Source organism: Nomascus leucogenys, chromosome 19, assembly GCF_006542625.1.
Source record: "Nomascus leucogenys isolate Asia chromosome 19, Asia_NLE_v1, whole genome shotgun sequence".
NCBI lineage: Eukaryota > Metazoa > Chordata > Mammalia > Primates > Hylobatidae > Nomascus > Nomascus leucogenys.
This window is the reverse complement of record NC_044399.1, coordinates 33,348,160-33,375,602: the sequence shown is the minus strand read 5'-3', so window position 1 is coordinate 33,375,602 and position 27,443 is coordinate 33,348,160. Positions and strand designations below refer to the sequence as shown.

The following is a 27,443-nucleotide window of genomic DNA, read 5'->3' as shown; positions in this document are numbered from 1 at the left end:
CGGGTGGGGGAGGCTGTGCAGTGCATTGTGGAGGGAGGAATTCGCCTGCCGGTCAGTGTGAGCTCATTTCCTCTCGCCCCCTCCTGCGGGGTCTGAGGGCATCAGGCTCTGGAAAAAGTGAGCCAGGGGCACCCCATGGCCACCACCCTCCCTCCTCCCCCATGGCCTCAGTTCAGTCTGATTTCAGATGCCAACCCTTCCCCTAAAGGACCTCTGAGCCAAGGTGGCAACAAGCATTGGACCATTGGAGCTATAGGGCAGAAAGAGGCTTGAACAGGGACCTGGTTGAAAGTTAAGCAAGAAAATCCAGGCAGTAGGCCGGGCGCGGTGGCTCATGCCTGTAATCCCAGCACTTTGGGAGGCTGAGGCGGGTGGATCATGAGGTCAAGAGATCGAGACCATCCTGGCCAACATGGTGAAACCCTGTCTCTGCTAAAAATACAAAAAATTAGCCGGGTGTGGTGGTAGCCGCCTGTAATCCCAGCTACTTGGGAGGCTGAGGCAGGAGAATAGCTTGAATCTGGGAGGCGGAGGTTGCAGTGAGCCAAGATGGCACCATTGCACTCCAGCCTGGGCAAAAAGAGTGAAACTCTGTCTCAAAAAAAAAAAAAAAAAAAAAATCCAGGCAGTATGACAGATTACAGTTAGACAGCAGGAAGGACTTTCCAGAAGTGGAGGCTAATTCTGGCTGCACATGACCTTGATGAAAAGGGATGAGGAAGGGAGAGGAGTCATTTAACTGCCCCTCCATTATTATGAAACAGAATCCCTTTCTCTTGACCGCCAGGGGATTTAAAATACATTAAATGAAGCATATGATCTAAACTCCAGTCAGTATCTCATTCCTCAGGTTCACAGGAGTAGGGATGGCCTAATTGTTGTCTGGGGCACTCCAACCCCTCTAAGACCTGAGTTCCCAACCCTTATCAAGGGTAAAGGGGTGGGGGTCTTAGGGCTGCTCGGCTCTCAGGGGTCTCCTTGCCCAAGGAAGGTGGTGACTCCAGCAGGCAGAGCTGGCCTTCCCGCTTTCACTGCCTCCTCTCTCCAAGTCCTATTTTATCCTCCGCCTTCTTTTCTACATAATCTGGGAAAAGGAATATGGAAGGCCCTTAAACTGCAAAAGTCATGGGAAAGAGGTGAGCATAAGCTGCAGGAAGTAAGAAGCAGGAAGAATGGGAGTTAGACAGTAGAAAGAATTTTCTAGCTATTTTCTAATAATGAAGGACAAGGCCAGGCGTGGTGGCTCACACCTATAATCCCAGCACTTTGGGAGGCTGAGGCAGGCGAATATCACTTGAAGTCAGGAGTTCGAGACCAGCCTGGCCATCCTGGTGAAACCCCATCTCTACCAAAATCCAAAAGTTAGCTGGGCTGTGTGGCATGGGCCTGTAGTCCCAGCTACTCGGGGAGGCTGAGGCAGGAGGATCACTTGAACCTGGGGGCAGAGGTTTCAGTGAGCCTAGAATGTGCCACTGTACTCCAGCCTGGGTGACAGAGTGAGACCCTGCCAAAAAAAAAAAAAAGAAAAGAAAGACAGAAGGACTGTACCTCCCTGGACTGTCAGGGGATGGGCTGGAGAGGGTCCTTCTGGGGGACAAGAAAAGAAGCTGGCTCAGGGCCAGGGCATCTCTTTAAGCCCAGCTCAGAGTGAAGCCAGGAAGGGTGGCTGTGGGGTGCTGGTGACTGGGAGCCTCTGCTGTCACTGCTGTTCACTGCAGAGCAGGACTGTGGGCTGGTCCCATGGCCTGAGCCCCAGGACTGGCTGGGTGGGGGTCCGAAGGGCTGGGGCACCTGCCAGCCTCTCTTCTATCCTCGACTCCCCTGCCTCTCTGGGATCCTGGGCTGAGACTCTGGCTGGGAGGGGCGTACCCTACACTGAGGGGCACCCCGTCTCCCCACCCCCTGCACTAAATCTGCCCTTGTGTCTCAATGTCTAGGAGTCTCTAAAGGGAAGGAGGCCTCTAAGCCTTTTTCTGTCTTCTCCCCTTTCTGATCCTGGGTCTCCTCATCTTTGTTTCTGACTTTCTCTGCCTCTCTCTGCGCTGTCTCTATCTTGTCTCTGCCTTTCTCATGCTTTCTAGGTCTCTGGATCTTTGTTTCTGACCATCTCTGGCTGGCTGTTTCTCTTTGCTTCCCTCTCCCTCCCTCCCTGTCCCTGTGCTAGTTCTGGGTTCGGCGCCCTTGTCCTCTTTCTTGGGCCTGGATGGCCCTCTATCTGGGCCGGTCCCTTAGAGGCTGGGCAAGCGTCTCCTGGAGGCCGCCTCCCTTCCCCAGGCTGGGCTCTGACGTCCAACTCTCAGGAAGCGCTCGCCTCTGCCTCAGCCCGGTTGCAGGTCTGTGGCCCTTGAGCGAGGCGGCCGGGGCACCCCGAAGGGAGCGCGGGGTGGGTGGTGGGAAGGGGGAGGGGCGAGGGGGCGGACCCCGGTGGGGCCACACCGCGCTGGGCCCCGCCCCCGGCCCCGCCCCTCCCAGGTCCCTGCCGGCGCCCCCAGCCGTGCCCCGGCCGCAGAGCCGCAGCTGCCACCCGATGAATGGAGTCGCCTTCTGCCTGGTCGGGATCCCGCCCCGCCCGGAGCCCCGGCCCCCCCAGGTGAGGGCGCTGGGCTAGGGAAGTGGGCGGGGCCGGTAGCTGCTGGGGAGCGGGCAGCCAGGCCGGGGTCGCTGCGACCCCGCTCGCCCTGCACAGCCTGGGGCGCACGGTGGGCGCGGGCACCGCGGGCTCCGCTGCAGGGAGCTTCAGCTGGTGGCAGGCCCGGGAGGGGGCCCGAGCAAGAGTTGTCCGGAGTAGAGGGGTGGGAAGGAGGGAGGCAGGCAAGGGGTCGGGACGGGCACGGGGCTGCCAGGGCAGGGGGCACAGACCCAGGTGGCGGTGCCAGGCCCCCAGCGGCTGGGCAGCGGGGGCGGGAGGCCCGCGGCTTTTGTTCGGGTTTTTCAGGCGGGGCGCCTGCCGCCGTTTCCTCTGCCCGAGTTTTCGTTTTCCGTTGGCGAGGCCCCGGCACAGCTGGAGGGAGGGGGGTGGGGGAGGGGGTTCCCGGAGCGGGACGTCCTCCACCAAGGCGTCCGGACACCCCCTCCCCGCGCCACACTCGCCCCCTGCCGGGTCGGACTGCGGGACGGGTTGCCAGGCGCGGTTCCGCCGCCCTCCTGGATCCTGGGGAAGTTCTAGAAACAGGCCCGGGACCCCCGGCTCTGCCGGCGCGGCTGCCCTCCCCTCTGCCCTCTCCGACCGGCTGTGGGTGGGTCAGAGCGCGGGGTGCCAGGGGCATTACTCAGCGCTGGGCTGCTCTGCCTGGGTTCTTTCATCTGCCAGCTGCTGAGGCTGGGGAGGGGCCAGCAGGGGCCTCCCGGCCCCATCCCCCGATCAGGGCCATTCCCTTACCTCTGAGCCTGGCTGCCCGCCCTGCAGGAGCACCCCAGCAGGCCTCCCTGCTTCTAAGTTGAAGGGTTGAACACTGTCAGGCCAACAGTTTCCCTGAGCTCGGAAAAGAAATTCCCCGGGGTCCAGGTTGAGGTCAAGGCCTGGGCTGAGGCCTGTTCCTCTTTAGACAGGGCTGAAAGACTTGGGGACCCTCCTCCCCAGCTTTCCCGGCAGTGTTGAAGGTGGGATCTGGTTCTTGCAACTCTTTCGGAGACTGGTGTGTTCCTTGATTACTGGATGTGTGTTCAATTCTCCCTCAATCTGCATCTCTCTCCGACTCCCTTCAGCCAAAGTGTGTTTCCTAATTATGAACTTGAAATTCAGGATGGACGGGGGGTGGGGGGGAGGTCATTAAGCAGGAGTCCCTTGGATTCAACCCCCCACCAACAACACATACTTCATCTCTACCCCCTGCACCCCTCTCTGTCTCCACCCCAACCCTGCGGCCTAGCTGGGGGTGAGTGGCTTTTGATCCCATGTGGTTCTCCCCTCTGCCAGGGCAACAGACCCCATTCCCCAAAGTGACGGCTCTCACTGCCATGGGCTCATTGGCATGCGATTTGAATCTCGATTATATAACCAGTCATTTCGCCTCCAAAGGCAGCCCAAAGGCCCCCGGCCCCAGCGGCTTCTACCACTTGCCCACAGTGTGGTTGGGTCCACCCCAAGGTGGCTGGGAATTCCAAGATCCTGCGTCTGAGGCCCTGACCTCTTCTCGGGAACCATGGGAGCAGTAAATCCTCTACATTCAATGCTGGATTCAAAGGCCTCAATAATAATAAACAGGAAGAAGGGGAGTGGGCAGGGTAGGTGTTGGTGTCCCATTTCACAGAGAGGGTCTGAGCCTACGTAGTGACAGTGCCCAGGCAAGAACCCGGGACACTTGAGGGTAGTCAGGGCACAAGATGAAGCTTGGGGAGGAAAGCTATTAGGAAGGTGTCTGATTACGGGAATAGGTCAGGCTTGTGTGGATCCCAGCCCAAGCAGAGAAGGACTGGGTGGGGGGAAGAGGCCCTGTGCTTGTGCCCCTCTCCTCGGGCTGACCCTGGCTCATGGGGAAGAAGTGCAGCATTCTTGGCATGGATGGGAGTGGGGATGAGGGAGGGTGCTGGTTCTGAGCAGAGCAGTGCAGGAGTGGGTAGTGGATTGCTTCATCCTACATTGCAGGGATACTCAGAAGGACTTCTTGATGTGTAAGGTTAAAAGAGAGACTACAAAGCAGCAGTGTGGAAGAAGTTACAATGTGAGGGACTGCAGTTAGATACTCAGGAGAACTTCTAGGCAGGGGCTTGTGACCCGCAGCATCCCAGGCTAGCCATGCAGGGAAGTTTCCTCCAGTATAGTGGGTCAGGTGGATTCTTGCGAAGTTGGATTCCAATGTAGAAATCTGGAGATGGTCACTGGAGATATCAAATATTCCAGCAAATATATTCGAATGAGCATTGGTGCCTGGAAACAAAAACTGTTTTTAAGGAAGGGGAATTGCTTTCACAGTATAGCTCATAGTTAATACACAGACAGCAAAAACTCCTGGCCAGGATTTATAAAAACTACCTCATTTGATCCTCACAATACCACTAAGAGGTAGATCCCATTATTATCCCCATTTTACAGTTGAGGACACTGAGGCCCAGACAGCCAATATTGCAGCCCAAATCACACCCCCAGTGCACTGTGGAGCCAGGGTAGGAATGTGGCAGTCTGGCTCCAGAGTCTGGCTCTCACCCTCACTATCTGGCTTCTCAGGACCTGCTGTGTCCCGCTGTCACTCCCACCCCAAATCTGTGTCCATTTTGTACACAGCCCAAGATCAAGGTCAGCTTCTGGCTGGATTGCAGCTTGGTTGCTTGTCTTTTGTTCTATTTCTTTACTCCTCCAGTCTTTCCCGCCCTGCCCCATGCCGGCCCATAGCACTGGGCCAGGGCTCGGCTCACTGGTGTCTCCCTTCCAAAGGGGCGTGAAGCCCTGCTCTGTTGGCTGCAGGGGTTCAAAGGTGAGATATTGGCTTGGTCAGGGATTTGGACAAAGCCCGGTTTTAATGATCCTGCTCTCACCGTCTCGGGAGAGAGACATGAATAGGGCCTGTGGGAGCTGGTGCTGCCTTTCCCCTAGCACCCCCCACCCCCTTCAAACAACCCGCCTTTAGATCCAGGCCCCCCTGTTTCTTGTGAAATTGTGCCAGTTTGTCAGCAGGGCAGTACCAGTCTGCGCCAGGCGGGAGTCTCCTCCCTCACTGCCTCAGTGGGACGTCAGGCTGAGATGGCCTTGGGGCTGGACTTTGGGGAGATTTTAAAGCCCTTTTGGGTTGGGGTGTGTTTACCACCTGTCAGAGTGGGTGAGGACCAAAGGGGTGATCGTGTCCAACTCTCTTACGCTACAGTGGGGAAACAGACTGGGGAGTGCCCAAGGTCCCTCAGCCTCGGCAGACAAGGACCCATCTTCTGACTCCCAGCTCGCAGGCCATGCCTTTCCCTCTGTGGTTGGTTCTGTCCTTCGTGGCCCCCCTTAGTGCAGGGTTCTTGGACTGGGCTCTAAGAGGGAGAGGGGAGGGCAGGGAGGAGCAGGGATGAGTGGACAATGTATCCTGTTCATCTCTGTGTTCCCAGTGGCCAGCACAGAGCCTGGCACAGAGCAGTTCTCCATAAATGTTTGTGAAGTACAAACCAGGGAACAGCCCCGCCTGTGGCCTCCCAGGGCGCCGCATGTCCAGCTCTACCCCTGACACTGTGATGGTCCATCTCATATCCGTCTACCCCACCAGACAGGAGTTATTTGAGGCCGAGAAAAATGATAATAGCAACTTCTTCCGTAGTGCTTACCACTATGTTGGTATATTACCATCACCCCACTTGACAGATTAAGAAACTGACACAGGCCGGGTGCAGTGGCTCACACCTGTAATCCCAGCACTTTGGGAGGCCAAGGCGGGCAGATCACCTGAGGTCAGGAGTTCGAGATCAGCCTGGCCAACTTGGTGAAACCCCCGTCTCTACTAAAAACACAAAAAATTAGCCAGGCGTGGTGATGCGCGCCTGTACTTCCAGCTATGTGGGAGGCTGAGACAGGAGAATTGCCTGAACTGGGGAGGCAGAAGTTGCAGTGAGCCGAGATCACGCCATTGCATTCCAGCCTAGGTGACAAGAGTGAAACTCCGTCTCAAAAAAAAAAAAAAAGAAAGAAAAAGAAACGGACACACAGAGATACCATGGCTTCCTAAGGCCACACAGCAAGTAAGTGGCAGAGCTGAAGAGTTGGCCATGTTCTTAACCCCATTCCAAGGGGCCCCAGAGGTGTCATGTTTGTCTTGGTGTCCACAGGGCCTGGCACCCAGCAAGTCCTCAGAGAATGTTTGTAGACCAAATGACTGAATTCACGAATGATGCTATTACCTTGGCCATAAAGTTAAAAGATTTAAAAAAAAAATTAATTCATGACTAATGGGACAGTGTGTAGGGAAAAACCAGACTCCTGTAGACTAACCCTTTGGAAGTGGGGGTGCTGGGGCCTTGGGAAGGCGGCTTGGAGGTGTATCACACCTTGTTTTCTCACAACAGTGCCTGAGCCAAAACTAGAGAGGAAGGGAAGGTCCACTCGCCCACATCGAAGCATGGCAAGGGCCACCGGGGGCTTCCCCAATCTTCGGCTTCTCTTTGGCTCTCCCTCCCTCTCTTGTTCCCTCAGAGTTTTGAGGCGTCGGTGCTAAGGAAAGAGCATGTTGGAAAAAAACTAAAGGTTGGAATCAAGAGGCCTGTTTATTTTTCATCTGTCTGGCCCTGAGATGTTCAGCTCAATGCATCACTTTGTGGTGGAAGATTCTGTCTTTTTGAAGTTAGAGGGTTAGACAGAGCCTGGTTTGGGGCAGGGCCTGTCCCAACTATCATTTCTCCACCTCTCACAGAAACGGTGTTGGTGCCGGGCACAGAGGCTCACACCTGTAATCCCAGCACTTTGGGAGGCCAAGGTAGGAGGATCGCTTGGACTCAGGAGTTTGAGACCAGCCTGGGCGACACAAGGAGACCCAATACCTACAGAAAATTTTTAAAAATTAGCTGGGGCCAGGAGCAGTGGCTGACACCTGTAATCCCAGCACTTTGGGAGGCCAAGGCGGGTGGATCACCTGAGGTCAGGAGTTTGAGACCAGCCTGGCCAACATGGTGAAACCCTGTCTCTACTAAAATTACAAAATTAGCTAGGTGAAGTGGCACACACCTGTAGTCCCAGCTACTTGGGAGGCTGAGGCAGGAGAATCACTTGAACCTTGGAGAGGGAGATTGCAGTGAGCCAAGATCACGCCATTGCACTCTAGCCTGAGTGACAAGAGCAAAATGTAGTCTAAAAAAAAAAAAAAAATTAGCTGGACATGTAGTCCCAGCTACTCAGGTGGTGGAAGTGGGAAAATCACTGGAGCTGAGGGGTTCGAGTCTGCAGTGACCCGTGATTGCACCAGTGCACTCCAGCCTGGGCAACATAATGAGACCCTGTCTCAAAAAACGAAACCAAACCAAACAAAAAAGCTCTGCCTGCCTTCAGCCTGCTGAGGTCCAAATTTTAGATGTACTCCTTGTTCACTCTGTGCCCTTGGACAAGTTACTTCATTGTTTTAGCCTCAGTTTTCTTTTATTCTTTTGAGGCAGGGCCTTGTTCTGTTGCTCAGGCTGGAGTGCAGTGGTGTGAGCTTGGTACACTGCAGCCTTGAACTCCTGGGATCAAGTGAGCCTCCCTCCTCAGCCTCCTGAGTAGTTGAGACTACAGGTGCATGCCACCATGCCCAGCTAATTTTTCCATTTTTGTATTTTTTATAGAGACAGAGTTTTGCCATGTTGCCCAGACTGGTCTCAAATTCCTGGACTCAAGCAATCCTCCCACTTTGGCCTCCCAAAGTGCGGGGATTACAGGTGTAAGCCACCACACCTGGCTGGTTTTCTTATCCCTGAAATAATCCCTCAAAATTATGGAGAGGGCTAAATGAGGTAGTATTGGTAAAGTGGCTGACATTTAGTAATCTCAATTATTGGTAGCAACTATTATTAAAAAAAATCAATGGATAGAAATGAGAACAATGCACTTTTGGCTCAGTAAAAAGTACTGACCTTTATGGTCAGAGTAATCTAAAGAGAAAGTGACCTGCCTCTGGAGGTAATGAGGCCCCTATCACTGGAGGTGTAGTGAGGTCCGGGCAAGCACAGGCTGGAGAATGATGTGCACTGGAGAGAATTCAGCAAAGGCTTGGCACAGGAAACTTTAAGGGCCCTGCCTTGGGATCAGCACTATATGATAGGAAATTAGAGGAGCAGGTGAATCCTACTTCCTACTGTGGGGCATTGAGGAGAGCAGGCAGAGATGTCCCCAGCCTCTGGGAACATCAGGGGTTGGCTGCTATGGTTTGGACTGTGAGGCTCCCCAGAGGATAGGTAGTCCTGAGAGGCTGCCTGGAGGAGGCCTGCAAGGGTGGGTATGGTTCTGATAGGTGGGAAAAGGTGGGATTGCATTCTAGGCCCAGGAAGGGCTTGGTGGCCGAGGGACAGAGAGGAGCCTGGGCCACTAGTCCTGAGGTTGGCCCCAGGGTTGTGTCATCATCCTCGTGCCTCAGTCTCTTGGGCTGCTGGGATTACAGGTGCGCCACTACACCTGGCTAATTTTTTAAATTTTTGTAGAGACAAGGTTTCGGCATGTTGGCTGGCATGTTGGCCAGGCTGGTCTCGAACTCCTGACCTCCGGTGATCCACTTGCCTGGGCCTCCTGAAGTGCTGGGATTACAAGCGTGAGCCACCGCGCCCGGCTGGATTTTGTCATCATCCTGGGTGCCCAAGGGGTTTGGGTGTATGGTGGTGGCAGTGGGGAAACTAGTAATTCCCTGTCCCGCCAACCCCCCAGCTTCTCCTGGAGGAGGAGCCAGGGCTACTCCCGGTGGCAAGGAGCCCGGGCCCGTAAGGAGCGGAACTGGGGAAAGAAAGACTTCTTATGCCCAGTGCATTTGGGGGCGTCCGGGGGTCGGGGAACAGTGGGGCCTTTGTCCCCAACTGCCGGGAATCTGGCCGAGGAGCTGGCCCTGGGTCTGGCTAGGCCCTCGGAAGGCAGGTCCTCTTTGAAGTGACCCTTTCAAAGCTCGGCCTGAATCCCTGGGAGGAGAGACAGCGTGGGGCGGGGCATGGGGATGACTGAGACCCACAGGCCGAGGCCTGAGGGATAGAAACAGACCCGGCCTTGGCCTCTTGGGGTGTGGAGGCTGGCGGGAGGTGTGTGGGCCGGAGGAATGTGGTGGGCTGGGGGACCATGTGGGAGCCATGTGGGAGGACAACCACGCAAGGGGCCTTAGCCCCAAGTGGGGGCCCACCTGGGGAGGGGCCGAGTTCATTCTGGCCCGAGAGTGTTTCTGTCTCCAGTCTGACTTCTGTCTGGCTCTGTGCTCCTGTGTCAACAGCTGCTTCTTCCTTTTTAATTTCCCCAAAAGTGTGAGAGCTTGGAAAGAATCGGGTGTGGACGCCAGACTCAGAGCTCTTGGGAGGAGGGAGAGGTGGGGACCTGGGCAATCCAGAGCTTTTCCTGCTCCTGAGAGCCCCCGAAGGCAGGAGGGAGAGGCTGGAGGGGACACCCCCACCTCCCCCATGGAGTCTCCCTTATGCTGAAGGTGGAGGAACTCTGTATTGTTCCTGAAAAGGGATGGAAGGAGGAGGAAAACTACCCAGAGAGGGGACATCTTCCTTTGCTTCAGCTGGAGGAATATCAGAGGCCACCCTCCTTCCCTGTCTCTCCATTTGCCTCATGGGGAAACTGAGGCCTAGAGAAGGGACAGGCCAAGGGGATAGAGCAGAGAGGAAGGGACCAGCAAGAGTGGAAGGAAGCCAGCCCTGTGCGGTTGGGACCATAGGGACTATGGCGGCTCACGCCTGTAGTCCCAGCTACTTGGGAGGCTGAGGCAGGAGGATTGCTTGAGAGGATGGATGCCAGGCGGGAGGAGGAAGGGGCCTTGGGTTGTTGAGTTGTCATAAGAGGGTTGTAGAGAAGTGCCCAGAGTCCCTTCAGGTCTGACCTGCGGTGATTCCATGAAAAGAGGGAGAGGAAGGAGTGGTTCCTGCTGGTGAGTTCCCAAGGTCCAAGTAGAAAGGGGGACCCCAGGCTTTTGGACTGAGCAATGCACAGGGGAGCCTTTGGCAGCCCAAGGGAGAACCTTGCCACCGAATCTGATGCTGTTTCTACTTCTTGCCCTGGAACCTGATCTCTCCTTGGCCTCACGGCAGTCTCTGTACTGGGGAAAATTTGTTGTTGTTGTTTCTGAGACAGAGTCTTGCTCTGTCACCCAGGCTGGAGTACAGTGGCGCGATCTCGGCTCACTGCAACCTCTCCCGAGTTCAAGTGATTCTCCTGCCTCTGCCTCCTGAGTAGTTGGGATTACAGGCGCCCACTACCATGCCCGGCTAATTTTTTTGTATTTTTAGTAGAGATGGGCGTTCACCATGTTGGTCAGGCTGGTCTCGAACTCCTGACATCAGGTGATCTGCCCACCTCAGCCTCCCAAAGTGTTGGGATTATAGGCGTGAGCCATGGTGCCTGGCCTGGGAAGATTCTTATAAATCTCCCTTTCCTCTTCTGGAGGTGTGGCCCTGGGTTCCTCCCCAAGAGGGGCGGAGGAGGGGGCGGAGGCCCCAGGCTGCAATGGAGGCTGTCTGCACACTGTATCTTGCACTGGCATCACAGAGCTGAGCTTCATTAGCTCTAATGAAGCCTTGGCACTGTGCCCCTCCCACACAGCACCTAGATGTTTCAAGGAAGGCGAGGGGGACAGCTGAGGTTGGGTCCGGAGCCTAGGAGATGGTCGGGGGATGTTTGCAAGAGGGGAGGGTAGGAGGCAGAAAATGGGGACCACACAGCCAGGCGGGGGTTGCCAACATGAGGGAGAAGCAGCCCCTCTTCCTTCCCCACTGGGACCTTTTTCTTCTCCAGTGGCCCAGAGGCCTAGGTACCCCCAGTGCTAGGGAAAGCCTTATCTGAGAGACGGGGCGTGGTCTGGGGATGCTGAGGATATTCCTCCGGTCTGGCTTGCAGAGAGTGCCCCTCCTGCCCTCTCCGTAATTTCAGCCTGGGGCAGAAGAAGGCCCTGACCCCAGCATGGGAAGCCCAGGGCTTGGGAAAGTCCGGCAGTGGGCCGGAGCCGAGCCGAATCGAACCCACTGTCAGTGGTGATCGCTGGTTGCTTGCGCTCTGCATTCCAGGCTCTCTCTTGGGACCTGGATAAATGAGAAACAACCCCGCCCTCAAGGGCCTCCTTGTCTGCTTTTCCTACCGCCCAAAAGCGAGACAAAAAGTCTCCACAAAGATTGTAGAAGCATGAGTTCTAAGATTTGCATCCAGCCCATCGATCAGTCCAGAACACCCCTTAGGGGCCCCCTGCCAAAAATATTAATGTAAAAATGGCCCAGTCTGACTGGGGTGACGGACCTGCAGCCTCCACAAGCCAATGTCTTCACCGTGGTAATCATTGGAGAGTGAGTGTGGTCACATAGGCGTTAACAGGAGTTTAAAGCTGGAAGCCGGAAGCTGGGTAGAATTGCCGTAGGGATTGGTTAAAAACCAGTTGGTGATATGATTAATCTCCTTTCTCTCATCTCCGGTTTCCAAATCTATCATTAACCTGAGGATTCTATAGTGAAATCCTTTTTGATCGATTTTCAAGTACCGTCATAAGGGGAGTGTATAAATACAGATGCAACAACTGAGACCTGGAGTGGGCAAATAACTTCACTCAAGGTCACCAAGCATCAAATTTCAAGCTGGGCCAGGCATGGTGGCTCACACCTGTAATCCCAGAGACTTGGGAAGCTTCAACAGGAGGATTGCTTGACGCCAGGATTTTTTTTTTTTTTTTTTTTTTTTTGAGAGAGGGTTTTGCTCTGTCACCCAGGCTAGAGTGCAGTGGCACAATCAGGCACACGCCACCATGCTTGGCTAATTTTTTTGTAGCAATGGGGGTCTCCCTACATTGCCTAGGCTGGTCTTGAACTCCTGAGCTCAAGTGATCCTCCTGCCTTGGTCTCTCAAAGTATTGGGATTACAGGCATGAGCCAAAGATCAATTTGAGACCAACATGGGCAACATAGCAAGACCCTGTCTCTAAAAAATTAGCCAGGTGTGGTGGTGCACACCTGTAGTCCCAGCTACTTGGGAGGCTGACCTGGGAAGATTGCTTGAACTCAGGAGTTTGAGGCTACAGTGAGCTATGACTGCACTGCTGCACTCTGGCCTGGGCAACAGAGCAAGACCCTATCCACCCCTACCCCCGCCCCCCCGAAAAAAAAATTAAAGCTGAGTCTTTCAGAATCCTAGGTCTGTCATTGTGGTGACTGCTGTATTCTCTGACAACAAAGAGCCTGGGAGGACACCCCTCACCCAGGGAAGGTAGACCGTCTTTTCCACAGCTGAGCCCTGAAATCCAAGCAAAGGTTGGCATAACGAAGGGGTGGGGAGGGCAGATGTAATTAGTGGTGGGAGCAGAGAGATGTAGATTAAGTTCTGCTTCTCTGTGTCTTCTGTGATTCAGTGTGGAGTCTGGGTATTCTCGTGAGTGGCGTGGGGGACCCCAGGGTTCTGTCAATGAACATGGCTGAGCCCCTGCCTCCTCCAAAGATGCTCCAGCACTCAGGGGAAGAAGGCTTCACTGTGGGGAAATGAGGCTTGCCAAAGCTTGAAAGATGTTTGCTGGGGCCAGGCACGGTGGCTCACGCCTGTAATCCCAGCACTTTTGGGGGCCAAGGTGGGCAAATCACGAGGTCAAGAGATCGAGACCGTCCTGGCCAACATGGTGAAACCCCATCTCTACTAAAAATACAAAAATTAGCTGGGCGCGGTGGCATGCACCTTTAGTCCCAGCTACTTGGGCTGAGGCAGGAGAATCACTTGAACTCGGGAGGTGGAAGTTGCAGTGAGCCAAGATCATGCCACTGCACTCCAGCCTGATGACAGAGTGAGACTCCGTCTCAAAAAAAAAAAAAAAAAAAAGTGTTTGCTGGGACAAGAAAGGGATGGAGGAGCAGGGGAGAAGGGCGTGCCAGGCAGAGGGACCCAGCATTAGCACAGGCAAGGAGGCATGAACCAGCCTGGCCTCTTAAGGGATTGATGAATACAAGGCCCAGAGGAGAGGGAGGAGGTCAGGTCGGGAAGGCCAATGAGACCAGATCCTGCCCCTTGCCTTCCCCATCAGGTTGTATTCCTCATGCCATACTGAGGAACTTGCTCCCTTAGCTACTTCGGAGCCACACAAGGGTCTCGGGCAGTGGAGGCAGCAGACCAGGTGAAAGAAGATGGGAGCTGAAACTGGAGGTACAGTTGGAAGGGCAGGATAAGAGTGGAGTATGTTGGCTGGGCGTGGTGGCTCACACCTGTAATCCCAACACTTCGGGAGGCTGAGGTGGGCGGATCATCTGAGGTTGGGAGTTTGAGACCAGCCTGACCAACATGGAGAAACCCCCTCTCTACTAAAAATACAAAATTAGCCGGGAGTGGTGGCGCATGCCTGTAATCCCAGCTACTCGGGAGGCTGAGGCAGGAGAATTGCTTGAACCTGGGAGGCAGAGGTTGCGGTGAGCCTAGATTGCACCTTTACACTCCAGCCTGGGCAACAAGAGCAAAACTCCATCTCAAAATAAATAAATAGATACATACATACATAAAAATACAAAAATTAGCTGGGCATAGTGGTGGGCACCTGTAAATCCCAGCTACTTGGGAGGCTGAGGCAGGAGAATTGCTTGAACCCGGGAGGTGGAGGTTGCAGTGAGCCGAGATCGCACCACAGCACTCCAGCCTGGGTGACAAGAGTGAGACTCTGTCTAAAAAAAAACAAAACAGAGTGGGAGTATGTCACCCTCTTCCCCTTTCCAGAAACTTGCTGTACCGTCTCTTTCCCTCGTCTAGAAGGGCCTTCTCTGCCTTTTCATTTCTCCAACTCCTATTCCTCTTTCAATGCGCAGTTCAAATATCTTCTGTAAAGCCTCCCTCCACCACTCAAATATATGGCGACTTCCTCCTCTGTGTGCTAGATCTTGTGCCCCGCGAGGGTAGGGACTTTGTCTTGTTCACTGCTCTATATCCAGCTTCTAGGCCAGGCCCTGTTGAGTGAATGCTGCTGACTGATGAATTGAGTGTTCCCATAGCATTTGACACTGCATTGCCCACCAATAATAATAACAATGGGAGTATTGGTTATAGCAAACAAGTATTGTGGCGCTCAGGGACACTGCTGTGCTGAGCACTTTACACACACCGTCTCTTTAATCTGCACAACAATCCCATGGGCGATGGATTATCTCTATTTAATAACTGTGGAAACAGAAGCTTAGGGAGGTTAGTAACTTCTCCAGTGACATACAGCTTGGAAGTGGGCCTGAGTCAGGATTCAAACCAGCTTCCTCTGAATCCTGCTTAGGAACTTTTTTTTTTTGAGACCAAGTCTTGCTCTGTCACCCAGGCTGGAGTGCGGTGGCGCGATCTCGGCTCACTTCAACCTCCACCTCCCAGGTTCAAGCAATTCTCCTGCCCGGCTAATTTTTGTATTTTTACTAGAGATGGGGTTTCACCATGTTGACCAGGCTGGCCTAACTCCTGACCTTAGGTGATCAGCCTGCCTCGGCCTCCTAGAGTGCTGGGATTACAGGCTTGAGCTACCGAGCCCAGTCGGAACTTTTTTTTTTTTAGACAGTCTTGCTCTGTCACCCAGGCTGGAGTGCAATGGCGCGATCTCTTCTCACTGCAACCTCCTCCTCCTGGGTTCAAGTGATTCTCCTGCCTCAGCCTCCCAAGTAGCTGGGACTATAGGCACGCACCACTGCATCTGGCTAATTTTCGTATTTTTGGTAGAGACAAGGTTTCACCATGTTGGCCAAGCTGGTCTCTAACTCCTGGCTTCAAGTAATCCTCCGACCTCGGCCCCCCAAAGTGCTGGGATTACAGGCATGAGGCACTATGCCCAGGCTCTGCTTAGGAACTTTTAAACACTATGCCCTACAGCACCTTTATTTGTTGCGTGTCTATGTCTTTGGTTTTATAAAACCAGGAACTGCTTTTGTTGGTTTTTGAAAATCCTCAGACTACGGCACTGATTTGTTCAGCAACTTTTACATGCCAGGCACTCAACATTGAGTCCTCTCCAGGACCCAGTTTACAGCTGAGGAGACTGAGGCTTGGAGAGGGAAAGGACTTGACCAAGGTCGTGCAGTTGGGACCTGAAACCTGGCCTCTGACTCGTCTTCCCTTGTGTCACTGGCCCCCCTAGCCCAGTGCCAGGCCCTTGGTGGCACCCAGTGAACAGTCCTAGGATGAAAGAAAGAGGAACCAGCTCTGAAGGTGACCACTTTCCTTGGGGGCACACAAGGGGCCAGACAGGAGCCATGGACTGGGCCTCTAGCCTCTAAGCCCAGTGTGTGTCCCACCGGGATCACTGATGAGGGGAGGGATCTAGAGGCCGGGACTGGGGATGTCATAATTTCCAGGTGCCCAGCTGTCTGTCAGACCTGTCAGCTCCAAGGAGTGGCTGACCTGGTGCTGGGGTGGTCAGGGATGGTGTCCGGGGCAGGCAGAGCCTTACCACGACCTTTAGAGGCCTCCAGAGGCTGCACAGCAGCGGTGGGATTTTGGCCACAGGTGACCAGAAGGAACCTCCAAGCCTGGGAAATGCAGCTGCGGGGGCCACAGCGCGGGTGGGCAGAGGCCCTGGGTTGTGCTGCAGGCTGGGCACTGCCTTTTGCTGAGTGACCATTCGGCCTATGCTCCCAGCCCCACAGGGATCCACCAATCAGACCTGCCTGCTGCTGTGTATTTGCATCTCATTTGCATGACAACACCCCTTGCTCTGTCCCCAAGTGTGCCTCCCCAGCCCATGGCCCATTCCCCATTTCAGGCCCCCTGTGCGGAGCTCCCGTGGGAGGGGCAGAAAGGCCCACCTGGGCTGCCAGCCTGGCGCACTATTCATAGCTCAGGGCTGGCGTACTTCACATACTTGGCGTTTCTCATGTCTGGCTGGCCCAAAGCAGCCGCCCCTCTGTTGTCCTCCCCTCCCTCCTCTCTTCTCTCTTCCCCCTTCCCCTCCTCCCTTAACCTCTTCCCCCACCTTCTTCCTCTCAACCAATCTTCCTGAAATCTACAGATGTCCAAGTCCCTCGTCATGGAAGAGCCCACATAAGGAAACTGAGGCCCCAGAGAGGGCGGGGCCTGGAGGGAGAAACCGGTAGTAATGAGGCATATAATGAGGTGGCTGAGAGTCTGGGCTCTGCCCACAGCTTCAATCCCGAGCTGACATTAGCTGTGGCACCATGGCAGATTCCTTAGCTTGCTAAGTTAGACAAGCGTTTCAGAAAGTCAAGCTGAGACCTGGAGGGTAAGGGTTGAGTCAAGGGAAGAAGGGGAGGGGGAGGGGGCAGGCAGGCACTGTATTATAGTCCAGGGAGAGGGGAACTTGGATGGGGGAGCAGGCCCTGAGTCTCAGGACAAGGGCTTGGCACGTTGCAGAACCCACGAGGAGGGCTCGTGGCTGGAGTATGGCCAGCTGGGGTGAGGGCACAGAGATGCAAAGAGGATTGAAGCAGCTCCCCCTTTTTTCCCCACACCTTTCTCCCCCACTCCTTTTTTTTGAGGCTGGATCTGGCTCTGTTGCCCAGGCTGGAGTACAGTGGCACAACCATGGCTCACTGCAGCCTTGAACTCTTGGCTCAAGCAATCCTCCCACCTCAGCCTCCCAAGTAGCTGGGACTACAGGTGTGCCCCACGGCGCCTGGCTAATTTTTATTTTTATTTTTGTGGAGATGGGATCTTACTATGTTGACTAGGCTGGTCTCAAACTGCTGGGCTCAAGGGATCCTCCTGCCTCTGTCTCCCCAAGTTCTGTGATTACAGGCATGAGCCACCACGCCCGGCCCCCCTTTCTTCCTTATTCCAGCACCTTGACATCTGGATCTGGTTCCCTCTGAGGAAGGGGTGGGGATATAAAAAGCCCCTGCCTCTGCTAGACCCCTCCTGGGGACAGGGTTCTGGTTACCCCTAACTCTCTGAGGAAAGGCTCATTCATTCTCCAACATTTAGAAACAGTGTGCAGAGCACCCACCCTGGGCCAGGAGCCAGGGATTTGACCACCAGCAAAGCAGACATGGTCCTTGCCTTCCAGGACCCACAGCCCTGTGGGGAGATGTTGGTCAAAATAAGCTCATAAACAAGTAGACACTGATAAGAGGGTGCACAGGTAACTGACCTGGTCTGGGGCCAGAGGAGGTGTGCCTGGGGAAGTGACATTTTTTTTTTTTTTTTTTTTTTTTTGAGACGGAGTCTCGCTCTGTCGCGCAGGCTGGAGTGCAGTGGCGCAATCTCGGCTCACTGCAAGCTCCGCCTCCCGGGTTCACGCCATTCTCCTGCCTCAGCCTCTCCGAGTAGCTGGGACTACAGGCGCCCGCCACTACGCCCGGCTAATTTTTTTGTATTTTTAGTAGAGACGGGGTTTCACCGTGGTCTCGATCTCCTGACCTCGTGATCCGCCCGCCCCGGCCTCCCAAAGTGCTGGGATTACAAGCGTGAGCCACCGCGCCCGGCCGGGAAGTGACATTTTTGCTAAGAGCAACAGGGTGGGTAGGAGTGAATCAGGGCATGGGTTGCATTCCAGAAACAGCATGTGCAAAGGACCTGAGGCTGGAAGGGTGCCTGGTCCTCACAGGAGGTGGAAGGAGGCCAGGGTGGCCAGAGCACAGAGGAAGAGGGTGTGGTGAGTGTGGGGGCCAAGGCGCGTCCCACAGGGCCTGGTGGTCATAATATTAAAATAATCAATCTGGACTGTCAGATGCCAGAGAGGTGACTGCCACTTGGAGCAGGGCAATGGTGTAATGAAGTGAGCAGACTCCAGAGACATCTAGGAAGCAGAGTCTACTCCGATGCAGGGATGGAGGGCTGGGGCCATAACACCTAATTCTTGGTTCTCAGCAACTTTTTCAGGCTGGTATCCCTGTCTTTATTTTATAGCTGAAGAAATAAGGAAACTTGAGTGACCTTGAGTGATGGTCTTGAGGTCACACAGCCAGAAAAGGGCCAGGGCCAGTACCAATGGCAAGTGTGGCCTTTTCTCTGTGTTAGCTTTCTTGATGCCAGGACAGTGGTCACTTTCTCACCAGCCTCCCTGTCCCCACGCCTCGGTGCCCCTGCAGGTCACCCCAGCATTCCCTGCCTAGCATCCAACCCGGTGGAGAGCCAGGAGTTCCAGGTGGTGGGTGCTGTGTGCCACCTTTATTTCCAGAGGTTGTTCTGCTGTTAAATGAGTTAGTGCATTTAACAGCAGCGTGCCTAGGGTATAGTAAGCACTCAACAAGTATTCATGACTGTGTGGCTGTTATCCTGTCTCCAAATGTGGGGCCAGGCAAACTGGCAGGGGGAGGCAGGAGGAGGATCTGGAGTGAGGATAATGCCATCTGTCTTCTTCTGACCAGAGAGCCCAGCCCAGGGGCTCCCTCATAGCAGCGGCACAGGGGAGGCTGTTTGTCCCTGCAGAGCCACTGTCCCTGCCACCTGTCCAGCTGCCTCTGGGCATCACAGACTGGATTACGGAGTGGTTCAGTTCATAGGCAGGGCCACATGTGTGAAGGGGAAGGTAGGGGTAACCGGGAGGGATGGGCAGGGCTGGGGTGAGGGGGTGGGTGGTTTCAGGGGTGGGGCTGACAGCCTCTCCCTGCAGGGAGCCCCATGTGCCCCCGGGAGACTTTCAGAATCTGCTGAGACCTGCCCTGGGAGGGGACATGGTCTTAGCTTGACTGGGACCCAGCTCTTGCCTGAAGGAAACCAGTGTGTGCACCTGTTACCTCTGCCCAGGCTGTCAGACAACAGAAAGCACTCCCGGGGGGCGGGGGGCAGGCGGAGTCACACCTAGAGCTCTCCCCTAGTCTCCTCTGAAATGCGCTGTCCAGTGTGAGACCGGGGGATGGATCTGCTGACCTTAGAGAAGAGTAATTGCAGGCATTCCCCTGCCTCTAGGAATGACTGCTCCAGTCTAGTCTGAAAAGGGGCTCTGGCCTCTCTCCTTGACCAAAGGGAGACCCCGAGATTCCACAGTTGCTCTGTCCTTCTGCAGGAGATTCATCTCTGTAGGAGATGCGGAGGGGAAGATCCCAGGGCAGGTTGGAGCTTAGGGGCCTGGGGAGCGAGGTTGAGGGAATGACCCTTCTGCTCCCTCTGGGTTGTCAAGGAGATGAGGCATGCCAGCGCTGGGCCAGCAGGGGGCTCTGCTGGCCACAGGACCTGCCTGTCGGGCAGCCGAGATGTGCACCCTTCATTGTGCGGGCTCATTTCCAGGAGTGCCTGAGAGGACGCGGTGGTGTCTCTGTGGGCACACACTTGTGTGTATGTTACAGGTGGGTGTGAGCGTGTGGCGCGTTGGAACGGGCATGTGTGTGCTTGGTGGGTTTGAGGACCCCCACACTGAGCCAGGTTTCTGCCAAGAAAACTCTTCCAAGGTCCTGCCGGCAGCCTTGGAAGAGTTTGTGCATGACTGGGGATGGCAGCCTCTGTGGATGGCAGGCCCCCATCAACACCAAGGACCTGATGCGTGCCAGGTTCAGGCTGGGCGATCCCCCTGTGTGGGGACCTCTAGGGCTCCAAAGATGACAGTAGAGACTCTGAGGAGGTGCAGTGGAGAAGGGATGGCAGGGAAAGGTCTTCCAGGCAGGAGGTGCCCAGCTCCTGGGCAACCTCTGTGGGCAGAGCCTTCTCCTGAGCACCAAGGAGAGACCTGTTCATTTGTTTCATCTTTCAACATTTTTTTTTTTTTGAGACAGAGTTTTGCTCTTGTCATCCAGGCTGGAGTGCAATGGCGCGATCTCGGCTCACTGCAACCTCCACCTCCTGGGTTCAAGCAATTCTCCTGCCTCAGCCTCCAGAGTAGCTGGGATTACAGGCACCTGACATCATGCCCAGCTAATTTTTGTATTTTTAGTAGAGACGGGGTTTCACCATGTTGGCAAGGCTGGTCTCAAACTCCTGACCTCAGGTGATCCAACTGCCTTGGCCTTCCAAAGTGCTGGGATTACAGGCCTGAGCCACCGTGCCTGGCCTTTTATTTTGTGTGTGTGTTTGATTTCTGACTTGGCCTTTTAAAAAAAATTATAGAATATATAATATGGCCGGGTGCTGTGGCTCACACCTGTAATCCCAGCACTTTGGGAAGCCGAGGTGGGCAGATCACGAGATCAGGAGATTGAGACCATCCTGGCTAACACAATGAAACCCCGTCTCTATTTAAACAAACAAACAAAAAACAGCCGGGCATGCTGGCTCGCACCTGTAGTCCCAGCTACTCAGGAGGCTGAGGCAGGAGAATCACTTGAACCGGGGAGGTGGAGGTTGCAGTGAGCTGAGAGCACGCCATTGTACTCCACACTCCAGCCTGAGCAACAAGAGCGAAACTCCATCTCAAAATATGTATATATATATAACAAAATTTATAATTTTAACCATTTTTAACTGTAAAGTGGCATTAAGTACATCCATATTATTATGCTATCACCATAAGTGGTGATATTCCACTATCAATCACCGTAAGTGGAATAATATAATATTTATTCATTCATTCCTTTTTTTTTTTTTTTTTTCGAGACAGGGTCTTGCTTCGTCACCCAGGCTGGAGTGCAGTGGTGTGATCATGGCTCACAGCAGCCTTGACCCCTGGGCTCAAGGGATCCTCCCATCTCAGCTTCCTGAGGAGCTGGGATTATAGGTGCGTGCTACCACGCTCTGCTATTTTTTTTATTTTTTGTAGAGACAGGGTTTCACTATGTTGTCAGGCTGGCCCTGAACTCCTGACCTCAAGTGATTCTCCCACCTCAGCCTCCCAAAATGCTGGGAATACAGGTGCTGGGATTACAGACGTGAGCCACCAAGCCCAGCCAATATTAATCCTTTCACTTAGCATAATGTCTTCGAGGTTCATCCACATTGTAGCATGTGTCAAATTTCATTTTTTTTTTTTTTGAGACAGGGTCTGGCTCCCCTAGGCTGAGGTGTAGTGGTGCGATTTCAGCTCATTGTAACCTCCATCTCCTGTGCTCAAGCCATCCTCCCACCTTAGCCTCCTAAGCAGCTGGGACTACATGTGTGTGCCACCACACCTGGCTAATTTTTTTTTTTTTTTTGTAGAGATGGAGTTTCACCATGTTGCCTGGGCTGGTCTCGAACTCCTGGGTTCAAGCAATCCTCCCGCCTCAGGCTCCCAAAGTGCTGGGATAACAGGTGTGAGCCACCCCGCCTGGCCTTCAATTATTTTAAAAGGCTAAATAATACAATTATTATTATTCATATCATGTATGTATTATATGTAATACAGTAATACAGACAATTTCATTGTATGGATATACCTCATTTTGTTTGTCCATTCATCCGTAGATGGACACTCGGGTTGCTTCCATTTCTTGGCTGTTGTGAATAACACTGCTACGAACATGGGTGTACAAACATTTCTTCTAATCCCTGCTTTCAGTTGTTGTGGATATATACCCAGAAGTGGAATTACTGGATCATATGGTAATTCTGTGTTTAATTTTTTTTTTTTTTTGAGACGGAGTTTCACTTTTGTTGCCCAGGCTGGAGTGCAACCGTGCGATCTTGGCTCACTGCAACTTCCGCGTCCCTGGTTCAAGCGATTCTCCTGCCTCAGCCTCCTGTCCATGTTTAATTTTTTGAGAAACTGCCATACTGATTTCCATAGCAACTCCATCATTGTATTCATTTATTTTTAAATTTTATTTTATTTTTTATTGCTTTTTTAGGGAGGGATTCTTGCTCTGTGGCCCAGGCTGAAGAGCAGTAGTGTGATCACAGCTCACTGCAGCCTCCAACTCCTGGGTTCAAGGGATCCTCCTACCTCAGCCTCCCAAGTAGCTGGGACTACAAGTGTGTGCCATCACGCTTGGCCAATTTTGCATTTTTTATAAAGATGGGGTCTCTATATGTTTCCCAGGCTGGTCTTGCATTCCTGGCCTCCCAAACACTGGGATTACAGGTATGAGCCACTGTGCCTGGCCACAGCCACACCATTTTACATTCCCACAGCAATCCAATTTCTCCATATCCTCACCATTAAGAAATAATTTTTGAGCTGGGCGCAGTGGCTCATGCCTGCAATCCCAGCACTTCGGGAGGCCGAGGCGGGTGGATCATTTGAGGTCAGGAGCTCGAGATTAGCCTGGCCAACATGGTGAAACCCCGTCTCTACTGAAAATACAAAAATTAGCTGGGCATGGTGTCAGGTGCCTGTAATCCCAGCTACTCTAGAGGCTGAGGCAGGAGAATCACTTGAACCCAGGAGGTGGAGGTTGCAGTAAGCCGAGATCTCGCCACTTCACTCCAGCCTGGGCAACAGAGACTCCGTCTAAAAAAAAAAAAAAAGAAATAATTTTTGAAAGCCCACTATGCACAAAGCTCTCTAGGAGGGCAAATCCGTTCTGAAAACCCAACAGCCATTGTCCTTAGGGAGCTCTCAGTCTAAGGGGGAGACTCAGGCCAGGCCCTTGAGCATCCTCCAATCTGAGGGGAAAGACACAGGCCATGCCTTTTGGGAGACCCTAGACTGATGTGGGGTAAAAATCCCTTGTTTTCGGCCGGGCGTGGTGGCTCACGCTTGTAATCCCAGCACTTTGGGAGGCCGAGGCGGGCGGATCACAAGGTCAGGAGATCGAGACCACGGTGAAACCCCGTCTCTACTAAAAAATACAAAAAATTAGCCGGGCGTGGTGGCGGGCGCCTGTAGTCCCAGCTACTTGGAGAGGCTGAGGCAGAAGAATGGCGTGAACCCGGGAGGCGGAGCTTGCAGTGAGCCGAGATTGCGCCACTGCACTCCAGCCTGGGCGACAGAGCAAGACTCCGTCTCAAAAAAAAAAAAAAAAAAAATCCCTTGTTTTCAAGGAGCACACAGTCTGATGGAGGAGGCACAGCTTCTTCCCTTTGGGGAGTCTGCAGACAGGCCCAGAGACCAGAATGGAGACCCCAGAGACAGCCAAGGGGCTGCTGAGTGGGTAAATCAGGGGGTACAGAGGGGTTGTGGTAAGCCCTGTCCCATGCCAGCCTGCTGTTGCCTGGGCAATGGCCCTGGTGTTTGCTTTGTGGCTGGCTAGACGCACCCTTTTCTGTAAGTGCTCATTTCCCACCAAGAGGAAAAAGGTTCCCCTTTAGTCTCCCCTTCCTCTGTTGTCCCTGAGGGGGGAACTGGCCCTCCTCTGGCACTGGAGACCCTGCCAGCCTGGCACCTTTGCCATGCTCCTTGCCTGCTGGGAGAGGCCCCATCCTGGGGTCTCATGTTGCCCACACCTTCCCTACTCCCAGAGGGCCCACAAGGTAGTGCTCTGGGCTTGCCAAAGTTCAGCCAAGGAAGTGGGAGATCCTACTGAATCCTCCCTGCTTGGGAGGAACTGGGGCACGTCAGGAGCCTGTAGGAACCTGGGGCTGGCAGTGGGAGGTGGGGTGATGCCGGGAAGGATGAGCTTGCTTGGGTCTGTGAGCGTCCGCATGTGTCACCGTGTCTTTGCGTATACATGGCTGAGTGTCTGCATGTCTGAATGTGAGTGTGACTGTGATGACTATCCAAAAAGCCGTCGAAACAGCCTGCATTTATTAAATCCCTACTATGTGCTCTGAGCCTGTGCTAAGACTTTCTTTAATTTACTTAATCCTCCCAACAACCTTTGAGGTGGAAATTCATGTCATTACCATTTTATTGATGAGGAACCAAGGCTTAAAGAGGTTAAGTAACTCACCCAAAGTCTCACATCTAGAAAGTGGTAGAGATAGGGCTCTGACTCAGCCTCCAGAGGACTCCAGATCCCATGTGTCAGCCCCTGAGCTGTGCTACCACTGAAAGAACTTGGGGATTTTTTTTTTTTTTTTTTTGAGACAGGGTCTTGGTCCGTCACCCAGGCTGGAGTACAGTGGCGCGAACACAGCTCACCGTACCCTTGACTTCCTGGGCTCAAGTGATCTTCCCACCTTAGCCTCCTGAATAGCTGGTACCAGAGGTGCACGCCACCATCCCCGATTAAGTTTTTTGTAGAGATGGGGTCTTGCCAAGTTGCCCAGCCTTTTTTTTTTGAGACCAGGTCTCACACTGCAGCCTTGACCTCCCTGGGCTCAGGTGATCCTCCCCACCTCAGCCTCCCGAGTAGTTGAGACCACAGGCACGCACTACTACACCTGGCTAATTTTTATATATATAGATATATATATATATATTTTTTTGAGACGGAGTCTCGCTCTGTTGCCCAGGCTGGAGTGCAGTGGTGTGATCTCGGCTCACTGCAAGCTCCGCCTCCCGGGTTCACGCCATTCTCCTGCCTCAGCCTCTCCGAGTAGCTGGGACTACAGGCGCCCGCCACCATGCCCGGCTAATTTTTTGTATTTTTAGTAGAGACGGGGTTTCACTGTGGTCTCGATCTCCTGACCTCGTGATCCGCCCGCCTCGGCCTCCCAAAGTGCTGGGATTACAAGCGTGAGCCACCGCGCCCGGCCTATATTTTTTATAGACACAGGGTTTCTCTGTGTTGCCCAGGCTGGTCTTGAACTCCTGGGCTCAAGTGATCCTCCTGCCTTGGCCTCCTAGAGTGCTGGGATTATAGGCGTGAATCATCATGCCCAGCCAGAATTTGAGGATTTTGTGCATTTGGCATTATCTCAGCCCACCTCCCTGATGGTGGTGGGATGTCTGGAGTGACAAGTGCTTCCTCATCTCCCTTCCCAGGCTTCCGTGGCTCTGGCCTAGTTTGAGGGAGAGAGAGCACAGTCCATCCCAACCCCGGGCAAGAGTGGCCCTAGAGGGGAAGAGCACTGGGTCTGGGGAGACCCTGGGAACCACCCCCTACCCGTGGGCCAGACATAGCGCCAGTGCGGAGTGCCCAGGTTCCCGGTGATGGGGGTTATGTGTACATGAAGGGCGCTGGGGAGACACAGGCTTGCTTGGCCGGCTCAACAACTTGACCTGCTGGGGCTTGTCAGGCGGGAGTCTCTACCCAAGCAATGCTGGGAACCAGGCATCTGAATGGGGCAAAAGGGTGGAAGAGGCCCGAGGGGGCAGCCGCCCTTGACTGAGGAGACTGGAGCAGGGTTCAGAGGCCCAGGCGTGGGCGGAGCGGGCATGTGTCGGTATCGCATTGCCTGCATGCCTGGGATGCACGGATTGCAGTGGGATTTGCCCTGTCTGTGTGCGAGGTTGTGGAGTGGTCATGAGTCTGCGTTTGGTGGTGTGCGACTGGTGTACAGGACCAGATGGAGCTTCAAACATGCTGGATGACTCTCTTGGGGTGGAGGCATGGTTTGTCACCTGGCAGTTTGGGGCCCACATTCTGGGAAGAGCGCTGAGCAAGCCAGAGGAAGGAAAAGCAGGCAGAATCGACCCTGAGCCCCTCTCTCACTTCCTGAACCACACGCCCTGCAACACGTCAGTTTCCTTCTTGCTCCTATCTCTGACCCTTGGGACTCAGGACGCTCTCCTCCCCTTCCCCAGTGCCTACTTGCTTCTACTCCTCCAGTCCGGACCATCCTCTCCCGTGAGGGATAGCCTGGGAGGTGTCTGGACCCACCCTCAAAAAACTGTCACCTCCCAGAGAGAAGAGGCCCTGTGCACCTGAGAGCAGGGCTCCCTTGGTTTGTGGGAGTCTCCCTTGGTGGGGGTGAAGGCAGCCGGCTTTGGCCAGAGTCTAGAACTTGGGGATCCCTAAAGGTTTCAGGAGCTGGGACAATATTCCTGAAAGACTCTCTAAAGTATCTCAGCTCCTGGCCCACAACAGGTGCTCAAGATGTGGTTAAACAAGAGGGTAATGGAAAAAGATCTGGTAAGCAGTTAGAACCCTGGGATCCGGTCCCAGCTTAGTAAAAATAAGTCCTTGAACTAGTCACTTGTTCTCTTTGAGCCTCAGTTTCTTTTTTAAATTTTATTCTTATTTATTTATTTATTTATTTATTTATTTATTTATTTATTTATTTATTTTGGGACAGGGTCTCACTCTGTCTCCCTGGCTGGAGTGCAATGGCGTGATCTCTGCTCATTGCAACCTCTACCTCCCAGACTCAGGTGATCCTCCCACCTAAGCCTCCTGAGTAGCTGAAACTACAGACACGTGCCACCACACCTGGCTAATTTCTGTATTTTTTGTAGAGATGGGGTTTTGCCATGTTGCTCAGGCTGGTCTCAAACTCCTGGGCCCAAGCGATCTGCCTACCTTGGCCTCCCAGTGCTGAGATTGCAGGTGTGAGCCAGGATGCCTGGCCAAGCCTCAGTTTCTGTAACTGAAAAACGGGTATCAAAAAAATCTCTGGTTATCTGATTCTTAGGGTAAGTGTCAAATGAGAACAAGTGAAAGTGCTTTCAAATAGTAAAAGACGATGATCTCTTGGAAGGAGGGAAGACTGGATGCCCTCCTTTTGGGGATGCAGCCTTCAAGCCCCTCCCCAGGGACCCTCAGGAAGATGAGGTTGAATGGATTTTGCAAGCTGGTCAAACTAGAGGGGGATGGGAGGGGCAGCTCAGCAGGGTAATTTCTGATGCAGGGGGAGGAAGCTGGGCAGGGCGTGGGGGGAGGACTCACGCTAGGCAGGAAGGCTTGGAATAGAATCTCAGCTACGCCTGGTATTTCCCAGCCCTGGGCCCCCTCCCCCACCACCCTCTGGGGCCCACCCCACATTCCTTTCCCAGAGGAAATCGGGGAGGGAGCGGAGAGGCTCCCTAGGCCTGGAGGATCATTTATTCAAGCTACATAAGCTTTGAGGCCCCACTGTGTGCACTCTCCCACTGAAGTCCCCACAGAGGCAGCTGGGTGTGGAGGTGGTGGGGGTGGGGAAGGAAGGTGTGGTTTGTGTTGGAGGAATCTGTTACCTCCTTGGCTGGGCCTTGCTCCCCTGCCAGGTTAGAGGGCAGGAAATGGACATTGTATATGGTTGATCCTTTCCAAGATCTCTGCAGTCTGAACACAGAAAACCCATGTTGCGTCTCCACCTCTCTCCTCCCTGCTGCCCCAGAACCCTCAGCGGT

General features: G+C 53.9%; 1 protein-coding gene across 3 annotated transcripts in view; it reads left to right on the top strand.

The window, feature by feature from the left end:
- Nucleotides 1-27,443, top strand: part of ARHGAP23 (Rho GTPase activating protein 23) — a 95,961-nt gene that overhangs the window by 6,634 nt on the left and 61,884 nt on the right. The window contains exon 1 of one of the 3 annotated variants that reach the window (XM_030800472.1): nt 2,318-2,590. The exons of 1 other annotated variant lie outside the window; for it this stretch is intronic. In XM_030800472.1, the coding sequence (XP_030656332.1) occupies nt 2,528-2,590 (63 nt within the window). In that variant the 5' untranslated portion in view covers nt 2,318-2,527. Of the gene's footprint in view, nt 1-2,317; nt 2,591-27,443 lie in introns of those variants that run through there. One more of the 3 variants, XM_030800467.1, reaches the window with a different exon arrangement.